Here is an 11,392-nt window from a genome sequence, read left to right on the forward strand (position 1 = left end):
GGGGGGGGGGGGGGGAGTGAGTAATATTTTAGAGAATAATGTACATATTTTACATCAAACATATTGTTTACCTGATGGAGGGTCATGTCTGCATGTTGCTGGTTATGAACTAGGTGAACGAATACTCATCTCTGAAAGAAGGACCGTTGTACTCTTGGGGCGAACTGAGACCGCAATCCTTTTTCCTACGGCTTGGAGGCCTCTGGTTGGTCACATTCACTGTTCTTGGATTGCCGATATCAGCTGCAAGCTTTAATCCTTCACATGTAAGACAAATTCAGTAAACTGTCCCATGTGTGTTCTACGCTTCATAGAAAATAAGAGAAAAGTAAAACCTCTTCCTCCACCATATCTATTATCATATTTTATGCTATGAGTTCTAATTTAGCAGGATGTTGTAATGCTTTGTTTTCTAAGAGAAGCTTAAAACTGAAGTCTCATTTCACTTCTTATTAATAAAAGGTAACGCTGAAGTCTGAAAGCATAATCAATAAGGCTATTTGTTCTTGTAGACTGATAAATGTGTATAGTTGTCTATTTTACCATAAGAATCAATAAGATTGTTTTTTTTTCAACTCAACAGTGCATCAATGTTTAATCAAAGTATATCATTTTATTTATCCATCATATATTACCTAGAAAAGGCAGTACAAAGACGAAGCATTGCATACAATTCTTACTTCTCATGGAAAGCAGTCTCTCAAATTTGTAGACATATGACAAATGAAAATGTGACACTTCAACTAAATACGTTAGTGATGTCAATTAGATATCTTATTTGGAAAAAGAAAGAAAGAGAAATAAGTTGCTAATATGTGCTTTCATGACTAACCAAACTCACAAGAATAAACTAATTATCCCATTTGATTAAGGGGCTTTCCTCTCTTGTCCAAATTACGACATAATACCGTCTTCTTTCTATGCAGGATCCTTTACGATTTTTACTAGCTGCAGGAACAGGAACACTTTTTCTTGTCTCATTAGTTGTTCTCAGGATTTATCTGGTATGTCTTTTCAATGGAAGTAATCAATGAAACGTGTGTGCATCCGAATTGGACAATCACTTCCCCTACTTATGATTCGGGGTATGTTAGGCAAACTAGCAGATAAGCTAGCTATTAGCTGAAAAGCTAGCTGTTGGCAGATAAACTAGCTATTAGCTGAAAAGCTAGTTGTTGACAGATAAGCTAGCTATAAGCTTATAAGCTAGTCATGTTTGATAAAAACTGGCTGATAATCCAGATGACGATGTACAATTAATTGGAAAAATACAAGGGGAATAACTGAAAAGAAGTGAAAAGAAAATCCATGGGAGCTTATTGAAACACTACTTGAATTAGAATTTCAAAAAGCTGGCTTATCACCTGGCTTATTGCTTAACCAAAAGGAGCTTTTTAAGCTTAAAAAATAAGCTCGCTTATTGTTGCCAGAACTGGCCCAAAATCAAAACTCCTCGTTTAACAAAGAAATTTAATATTTTTTGTGGCAGGGATGGAGTTATGTCGGTGACAGACTGTTATCAGCAGTGATACCCTATGAAGAGAGTGGTTGGTATGATGGACAAATGTGGGTAAAGCCTCCAGAGGTTAGACTACTATTCATTTCTTAATCATGTGAATACACACAGTTCAAGCACTTGGGATTTCTAAATAAATCGTCTTTCTCCATCTGATGTATGTTAAAAATATCATTTTTTCCTATCTAACCACATCCTGGTCAATTGTTGCAGTCCATGATAGATTGCACCTTCTCCAACCATATATATGCTCTAACTTTACCTTAAGATGCATCAATCTTATCTAGAACTAGTGCACTTCTTTAGATTGTATATGTCCAAAAGGTGTTTTGTTCAAATATAGCATCTTCCAACGTTAACCATATATCAGTTTTACCATTCTTGTCTCATATTTGGAGTACGTAGCTTCTGAAGTCCTCAGCAATTTCTACCACCAAGTAAGGCTGGTCTATTTGCTGCCCAAAATAATATGATTATAACTTGTCAGAGCATTTACCATCACCTAAAAATTACTTGATTAATCTATCTAAGCCACTTCACAAGCATTTTCCATGAATTTATACCATAAACCTTCAAATAAGCTACCTACCATTGTCCTCTTGCCACAAGAAAATCTTGAAAACTGATATAATTTCATTTCACGATTAATCCGTCTCCTCTGACGACTTCAAATTTTGCTTCTCTCATTGCAGATTCTGGCCCGTGATAGACTATTGGGGTCATACAAGGTACCAAGAGTTCCAAGAAACAATACTTACTTAAATATAAGTCTAGTAATCCATGAACTGAATACATGTTGCATAATTCCCACATGAAAAATTACTTATCAACTTAAAATACAAACAACAAATGCACATATTCATTCATGCGCACATATAAGATTTATGCAAAATATGAGAAACAATTTGATGTCTGTGCAAGTTTTGTTCTTCCAGTTCTCTATTCTAACATCACATGTTGACAGTTGTTTCTGCCATCATCATATCCCATTTTAATACATGTCAATAATGTGTATACAATCATATTTCAAAAAACTGAAAAGCCTGACTACATTCTTGAAAATCTAGGTCAAACCAGTTATCAAATTGCTGAAACAAACGCTAGTTGGAACAGGTGCGTTACTTGTTACAGCGGTTTCATTGATCATTTTTGCCACACCAGTAGAAGACTTCATCCAAAACACTTTTGCAATGAAAGGGAATGTTGTGGCTACAAAGTCCGGTGTGAATATGAGGTACATTAAGACAAAACATTCACTTTTTAAATGTACAGGACACTAAAACATAAATTAGAGACAACATCTATATTGAAAACTAATTTCACAGCAAAGAGGAGCTCCTAAGCTTACCACTGGGTGTGAAGGCTGATGACGATTTAGCAGCAGCTGCTGCTGAGGCTGCTGATGGAAGGCCAGTCTACTGCAGGGACAGGTACTATCGTGCTCTGGCAGGAGGGCAATACTGTAAGTGGGAGGACCTGCTAAAGTAATCAGGAAACGCACAGAAGCAAATATTCATATTATACACCTATGTTCAATTGTGTGAAAAATCATATTCAGATGTATTTTGCGATTTTGAGATGGTAGTCGGAGAGAGCTGAAGAAAAGACAGCAAAGACATAGAACTTGAAGAAATGAAGAAAGGTTACATTGATGGGCAGACTAATATTAGCATGCAACTAGAATGCTGTGTCATTTGTATAGACGTATATATAGTATTAAAAGTATAAACAGGAATCGCCATCTTTCAAGTATTTCTTGCTTACATTACGAGATACTTGGATCGCATGATTTTACAAATACAAACTACAGGAAACCAGGAAAAAACCTTGCTTACTCCCTTCTTCAACTAGCCTCCAACAACAGCAGCAGTTGCATGGACAGACGGAACTAGATATACTTTTCTTTCAGATCTCTTTGTTTTTGGTGTTATCACTAAATGGTGTCACCGAATGTCCAAAGGAATGAAAACTTCATATGATACCACAAGTGGTTAATTCTTGGCATAGAGGCAGAAACAACATGCATGATGATGCTTGCAACTAACTTCACGTATGTCACATTTATTAAGCAAATGCCAGAAACATTGTTGATGGGTTCCTTAACAACTATCATCGTCCATAAATTAAGGTATAACACATCGGATGGCTCTTCCTTAGTTCCTTACCTCCACTGTACATATAGATATTCTTGATCAGCATAGCTGATGGGAATTCTCAAGTTCTCCAAATATGATAGCCAATTTTGTAGAAGATATATAATCCACTGGAAAACATTTAGCCATTTGCCATACAATCACGGTGCAGGATATGCATCTGCCAAGCCAGAAATTACATGTGCATTCCTTCCTGCATAAGTTTTTTGCCCCAATTGTATATTTCAGATATTTTTCCTTCAATTATATCTTTAAACGTTTGTTTTTTTCTCTTGGCGTCTTCTATATCTAAAGTTCGGTAAGCAAGAGCTAGCAAGTAAATGGCTGGATGAACCCTCCTGCACGTCACATAAATTTAATGAGTATAGTCTAATTTTCCAACAGCAAATTCTGATACATACAAGCATGCCCTGAAATCCCTTTAGAAGTATCATTTACTCCCTCCATTCAGAAACAGGAAATACAATTTGAATTTAAATAAGCAAATGCTTTGGTTTTCAACTTCAAAGTAGTGACTTTTTTAAGTTTCTGGGAAAACGCAAATCGCCGTAATTTTTTTTTTTTATAAAAAAGTCCTACAAATGAAAGATTCTTAGTTGCAAAATAGTAACCTTAAAATTTTATAGTAAGTGCTACAAATAAAAGATTGTTTGGTTACAAGTTACTAACATCATCGGCATGCATTTTACTTGCAAAGTATACATGACCAGAATAGTTACCTAGGTATAGTATTTAAAATATGATGTGTATTCCCTCAAGAACAAAAAACATGTAGTGACTAGTGTATCTTCTAGTTCCTTGCTGTTATAATAGATTTTTCTTCTCCTTATGAATGAAATTTTTTCTGCATCCTAAATTTTGTGATGATGCCCAAGCTGGATTAGGAAGAAAATGTTTGAATTCCTTTTCAGAATTCAAACCATGAAAATGCTGCAATTAAGAAGTCCAATTTTCAGTGAAGTTTCCAACATAAACCATAAAATAGTTGGATTTTGCAATCAATTTCTCCAGATTAAAACACATGAGTAGCACTCGCAATTCTAGACCCTGTTTAGGACATCTCACAAATCAAGCATGCTTACAAGCACATGAGACAGTACACATCTTCTCGGTAGGATATATATGTGCTTGTAAGCAGAACTGCATAAGCATGTTGATTGGTGCTCCCCTTATTAATTGGTGCAAATTCTTGGAAGTGATTATAGCAATTGCAAATTCTGTTATGGTGCTTGTTTATTAATGTGCTTAAAAATCAAAAGAAACTGCGAGACTGTGTGATTCGGAACTACCTTCCAGAAGGTTCAGTTAAGTCAACACCATCCCAATACCTCTGAGATGGTACAGTCTTTCCTTTCTTATCCTTCCCATATGTCTCAACATACCAACCGCCAATGTCATGCAAGCCAGAACGAGGCTCAAATAACCAGTACCTGTCATTGAAAAAGTTGACCAGCGAAAAATCCATCAGGTGGTTGGGAGCAACTTTACATTCATAGAAGAATTAGTAGGCCCTGCGTCCTAACAGACAATGCCATCAAACTAAAAATACCGGTATATGACACAAAACCAAATGAAGGTACTGAGTTCAACTTTTGATAATAATAAAATAATAAAGGATACTTATACATGGGTTCTCGATGAGGATCACATAGGTTCGCACACATGATCTTTGATCAATGTGAGAACAAATTACAATGTAAGACAAATATAATTGAGCCACCAACTAGACAAACACGCGCTTACAAAAAAACTTACATCCAGGGTGGGGGGGAGGCACGTAAAGCAGCAACAGATTTACATGTTATCATGAAAACTGGATTAAGATCATACTCTTGTTTATGCAAGGGGAATTAAATAAAACCACTGACTTGAGGTGCTTCTGGGCTCCTTTTGGTCCACTAGCTTCTGGGGGATGAAACTACTTATCATTGTATACATTTCATGCAGCAATAGTGTGTGTGGTGTCTCATCAAATAACCAAAACAGGTGGATTGTAGAAAGTGCCTAAGTTGAGGCTCCGTATCAGACTTACCCTCCAACCAGAATGTAAACCCAACTTGGATCAAGAATCATATAAGGGTATAACAAAAGTGATAATTTTCTTGTTACTTGTTCCATTTAATTTTTGTAAACTAAATGTCTAAATGAACAGGTTTATACACAAAAATAACCATTTTCCTTCACCTTAAACTTCCCAACTAATATACAAATGCAGTCTAAATAGAATCCATTCAAAAACCAATAAAAAGAACTGTCTTTAGTTATATCCAGGCAAAAAAGTCCAATTGAAGATGGACAGGTTAGCATATCGAATACCCATTTGACCATATCTATATATTTATAAATTGCATGAGTTAGTAAATCCAAAACAGATCCGTTAATAAGAATCCAGGGAAAGATCAAAATATGAACCTTACTTGCTTGGTGGTAACCGAGCTCTAGTGCATCTACATTCACAAACAGAAGCCTCATCTCCCAGTTGATACCAGTGCATATGTTTCACCTGACAAGAATTTAGACCAATTTATCAATTTCAGTGGAGAAAAAGAGTGCAAAGATTAAACTGGGCCTTTGCTCTCTATAGTTTGTATGTGTGTCTCTGCATGTGGTACTTGCAGGTGTGTGGACACAGACTAAACAAAGAAGAGGAAGAAAGGAAAGGAAAATGTTAAAGATAGCAATGATGCACACCAGCAGTGTCCGATGCTTCATAACCACATGAGTCTGTATACCATAATTATTGTGGACAAAACAAGACCCTTCTTCGGCACTGGTCCCTAATCCAGTTATAGTTCCTAAGAGCATCCTGGATGCAACTGCATCTTCCTCAGAATATTTATTGAACTCAGCACCTGAAAGCATATGGTCCTCATGTAGATTAAGATAAACATGTATGCGATCTTGACAATCTTCATTTGGCATGTCAATGGTGGAACTCTTTGGTGGGACTCTATTCGCCACAGCAACAAGTTTTCCGGATACATGCAACTCTAGATCTTTGTATGCATCACATGTGTGGTGACCAGAAATTCTGACTTGCTTCTGACAGCTTCCAACAGAAGTTTCCTCCGAACTAATTCGAGTCCCATAATCATGATCAGTGTAGCTCACGTCCAAACTCGCACTTTGGTGCAATGGAAGTTGTTCATTGCAGGCATGTGATAATTCAGGAACCTTTTTAGCTATGCACACCTTCCCAAAAAGGTCCCTCCCAGAAACCAGATGCAGCACCTCATGAGTTCCAGGCACAGACCTTTCATCAGCTTCAAAACAATCAGGAAGGAAGTTCATTGACTGAATCAAAGGGCCATAATATGCTGCATGTATGGCAGAGTAAAAATTGTTTTCCAGTATATCAAAGTAGCCTGTTCCATCCACCATCCTTTTCTCTGATACAATATCATTTATGGCATATCTATACCATTTTAACCATTCAACAACTTCCATCTGCTTCTCTGTTGCTTCATAGGATTCATATGTGTACATTGCCAAACCTTGTCGTGAGGGTTTCCGGAAAGCTAATTTTTGAGATGATAGATACCTGTCGTAGTGAGCTCTCTTTTCAGTATCTGACAGTATCTGCATTTAAATTACTTAGAACAATCAAACTCCCTTTTCATCTGCAACACTTGTGAACATTGTTTCTATGAACTTAGTACACCAGATCTTAGCAACAAGAAAGTTCATTGCAACATGGTAGTAGGTAGCAGATGCTTGTTGCGATGACATATCACAACACATGAAAACTAAAACATTATTATGAAGCCTGATATTTTCAAGGTTGGCTTTTTCTGGAAACAAAAAAGTTATCAAGTTTTTTTACTTTGCTAGAATAAACAATCCCCAATCTCGTACTCGTTGCACTCCCAAGATGATAAGACACTGTAGTAGGCAAGCCAAAACGTTGATCATACCATCTATAGAAAAGGATGAATCATGGAGAGCTATTAGCATAACACTATACCCTGTATACTTATAAAAGGATTTCTTTTTCATTACTGCATGAAGTATGCATTCATTCAATCTCTCGTCTACTTAAATACTTTGGACTACAATCCAAGAAATAGCATATTTGCATGTGTATCGAGACTCCCCTTACCGATCACCAACACCAACAATTACAAAGCAACCTTGGTGCATCAGAGTTGCCACAAGATCCAATAAACTGCTGAATGCGTTACACTTTTCAAATATGATTTGAGCACTTCCATGTTTCTGGTAGATATTTGAGTTCATTTTGATTCCAACAATTCTTCATGTTTAGCCTTGGTATGCTTTTCTGTACACAACTACACATATCATTTCCGCATAGTAAAATACTGTTTGGTTCTGGTCCTAAGTTATGGTATATATCGGTGAGCATGAATTTAAATGGTCATTTTCTTAATTATCTAGCTATAGTAGGCTAGTAGCACAATAACTTACCATTGCACCTGGATAAAGTTTCCTTACCCCTTTTAACAATGACTTGTGAAAAAAATATTCATCTATACAGTGAGATGATCAGTCCCCCTCTTGCTCAATTTCTTGGTACCACACGTAGAGTATCTAACTACATACACATTATAACTAGGATCTCAACTTTTCCTGGTGATTAAGTTCTATGAAGGTTTGAAATTTATACAAGTTATCTCTCCCCCTATATTTTATTGCATTGTAATAGAATAACATATATAGAAATAAGAAATCAAATTCCTGTGAAAGGCATAAATAGAACAGGAACGTAATGGTTTAAACTGATTATTAACAAATAACAAACAATCATTACCAGAAATGTCACTCAACAAACATTTGCACACCTCATAAGCCGCAAGAATTTGAACGAATCGGTTGGAATTAGAAAATCCATCGGGCGATTGAGAAATATCGGGATGAGTTTCCTTTGCCAATTTCCGAAAAGAAGCTTTAATTTCAGCAAAATTGCAAGACTCAGAAACCCCTAGGAGGTCGTAAGCGTTCCTACCGGACAATTCCGGTGGCTCCACCGACTCCGCGCTAGTGCTCATCGGCCGATCATTACTGAAACAAAATAAGAATCCGGTGATGTTGTGATACGTGTGCAGCGGAGATGAAATAAATGAATGATAGCGGTGCCGGTGATGGTGACGACGGCATAGGCTAAGGAAAGTAGAGTAGGCGCCGTAGACCGCCATTTTTAACGTCTGTTTCTACCGGCCCAAAGAGCTGAGTTTGCTATCCGAAGTTTCAATTATGGCCCTTGAAAAGTCAATAACTCAACTCGACATATAGACAGTGAAATAGTGAATTACACTTGTGGTCCCTGAGGTTTGCTCAAGTTTTAGATTTGAACTCTAAAATAAAATATTTATACTAATGATCCTTAACTTTTCAATTTTAATCATATCAATTATTTTCACTCTCTCTTATAGTCTTATTAGATAAAATTGTTGGTCTTAATCATGCGTATTACCATGTAAGATTTTTGGTCTTTGTAATTTTTACCAGTAAGGTAAGTGACCCCGATAAGTGTATGTTAAATAGGCGAAGAATCGTGTAAAAAGATTAGTTAAGGTGAGAAGCATAAGAAGGGATCTAGACCTTTGATCACCTTTAATCTCAAACTCACTCATGAATCGCGCTTGATACAAGAATTGATCTGGGGCTTAACATTTGTGTTACATAAACATTGTTAAAGTTGTTATATTTGCATTTTGATAACTAAATATATTGAATAAAAAATTAGAAAATATGAAAATAAATTGATATGATTAATACTTATTGTAAACGGTTAATAAATAATATTAATCTGTGATTAATAATTATTTTTCAATTTATATTTATTAATAACTAAAATTTATTAATAATTAATATTAGTAATACTTAAATTTATTAATATTTATTTATAATTAATATTAATGAAGGTTATAATAGGAAAAAATAACAATAAACTACCAAAATGTTACTCTAAGTAGTGTTTCAATAAGTCAGTTTAGCTTATGTGTATGCAAACGTATACCCAAAAAATAAGTTAGTTTATTTCTATCAAACAATGCCTAAGTATTCTATGTCCTCGTCGATGTAAACTATTTAATTTGATCAACGAGTTCACTGATAAGCTCTAGTGCTGTTTATCCAACTCTAGACCAAATCGAACTCAAAATATATAAAGAACCATAAATTAAAGACTAACGTTGCAAGAAAATCCATGGGATTTTCAATCGTGATTGAAGACTGTTGCTGGAAATTGGAAGGTCGGCATCAGCTTGAGCATATTTCTCGGATACTTGCGATGTAAAATAGAAGGAAGGAAGACAAAAAGATTTTCTTGGTTTCTCCATTTCACGTCTTCAATCTGATTAGTTATAACTTCAATTAAGTTTAGATCTGGGTCCAAAGGCTTTTGGTCTTACAAAGGTTGAGCTTAATTTTACAACATTGAACATTTTATAACATATAATACAATATTTTTTTGGGAATGGACAGTTTCGTAACTTTTACAAATAGGTAGTAAACGGTTTCATATGGGAATGGACAGTTTCGTAACTTTAACAAAGAACAAGTTCGAACCAGAACAACAAAACAGCTTCCTGCATTTCTTTTAGCTTCCTCCTCCTAAATATAAATATACAAACAACATGTTAATTACCTCATTGGTTAGAGGATTGCCATCAACATATCAAATGATCAAATAGTTTAAACCCCTTTAAGATCAGAAGCAAGGGGTGATGGTTTGAATTAAATTCAATCTTAGGAACATAATAGTCTGACTATATTAAAGATGTGTATTACGAAATTGTTAGTACGATTTCTAAGATTTACAATAGAAAAAAATCGATGATGCAAGAAGAGATGAGTTGATGATACCTGGAAAGCGATGGCTCAATGATAGCAGGAACAGCAGGTCCAACCTCAACGATAGCGGGAACAGCAGGTCCAACACATGTAAAGAAAATAGACTAAATAATATCTTATGTCATCTAAAGTATTGAGGGGTGATTCCAACGCACAGCCCCACCAAGGAACAATACATGATCAAAGTTGATGAGCTAGAGTTTTTGATATGTATGAGAAAGCCAAGTATTTGTGTTTCCCATCTAATGCCAATTCATTTGATGTATTCTGCTAGCTCAATTTACTGTTGACAACTTCCCTCATGATAATATCAGCGGACTTCTATCGAACAAACATAAAACAAAAAAGTTGGGTGTTCATATGAAATCAAAACAAATAAATTATCGAACCACAATGTCGAAGCTCTCTTCTTTGTCCTTCCTTTTTGCCTTTCAAAAAAAAAATATCGAACCACAAGCTAGCAATCATAAACAAACCAAAATACGTAAATGGAAACCCTAATAAGCAAAAGTTGGAAATACATAAAACAGAAAAGTTGGATAGAAAAATATATTCTATCGATTAGCACATAAAAAGGTTGGAAATAAAAAAAATTACCTGTGTGTTCTTCTGAAATTGATGATCTGTGACACTTGAGACATGAAATTGGGGAGAATACAAAGTCTCTTGATTTATACTCAATATGCCTCTCGAATATATCTGTGACACACTTGAGACATGAAAATGGGGAGAATAAAAAGCTGATTGATGAAAGAACCCTCTTTGACCTCCCGATTTTGATGATGGAGAGGTTAAAGGTTTGATAAAAAGCCATTAAAGCTGAAAATAGGAAAGTTCCTATTTGATTGTGGGTTTAAAGTTATTGCAATATCGAGTTCTACATTATGCTTCAAGTATTCTAAGTAAGAGA

The 11,392-nt window shown here is 35.5% G+C and overlaps 2 protein-coding genes across 3 annotated transcripts in view; one reads left to right on the top strand and one right to left on the bottom strand.

The window, feature by feature from the left end:
- LOC112512160 (protein CONSERVED IN THE GREEN LINEAGE AND DIATOMS 27, chloroplastic) overlaps positions 1-3,311 on the top strand; it is a 4,455-nt gene extending 1,144 nt beyond the window's left edge. The window contains exons 2-7 of the mRNA XM_025118023.1: positions 114-266; positions 927-1,004; positions 1,490-1,585; positions 2,209-2,244; positions 2,584-2,750; positions 2,842-3,311. Coding sequence (XP_024973791.1) covers positions 114-266; positions 927-1,004; positions 1,490-1,585; positions 2,209-2,244; positions 2,584-2,750; positions 2,842-3,004 — 693 coding nt within the window. The 3' untranslated portion in view covers positions 3,005-3,311. The remainder of the gene's footprint in view (positions 1-113; positions 267-926; positions 1,005-1,489; positions 1,586-2,208; positions 2,245-2,583; positions 2,751-2,841) is intronic.
- Positions 3,121-8,889, bottom strand: LOC112512159. 2 transcript variants are annotated; one of them, XM_025118021.1, is made up of 5 exons: positions 8,469-8,889; positions 6,361-7,248; positions 6,087-6,172; positions 4,959-5,099; positions 3,121-4,007 (listed from the first exon to the last, which is right to left on the bottom strand). In XM_025118021.1, the coding sequence occupies exons 1-5, from the start codon at positions 8,820-8,822 to the stop codon at positions 3,845-3,847; spliced, it is 1,632 nt and encodes a 543-aa protein (XP_024973789.1). In that variant the 5' UTR covers positions 8,823-8,889; the 3' UTR covers positions 3,121-3,844. The 2 variants fall into 2 exon arrangements, with proteins under 2 accessions (XP_024973789.1, XP_024973790.1); XM_025118022.1 differs by lacking the exon at positions 3,121-4,007 and having other exon boundaries at positions 5,012-5,099; positions 6,082-6,172.
- Between the last annotated feature and the right edge of the window lie 2,503 nt (positions 8,890-11,392).

The sequence above is a fragment of the Cynara cardunculus genome (assembly GCF_001531365.2).
Source record: "Cynara cardunculus var. scolymus isolate 2C chromosome LG 5, CcrdV1, whole genome shotgun sequence".
Classification (NCBI taxonomy): Eukaryota; Viridiplantae; Streptophyta; class Magnoliopsida; order Asterales; family Asteraceae; genus Cynara; species Cynara cardunculus.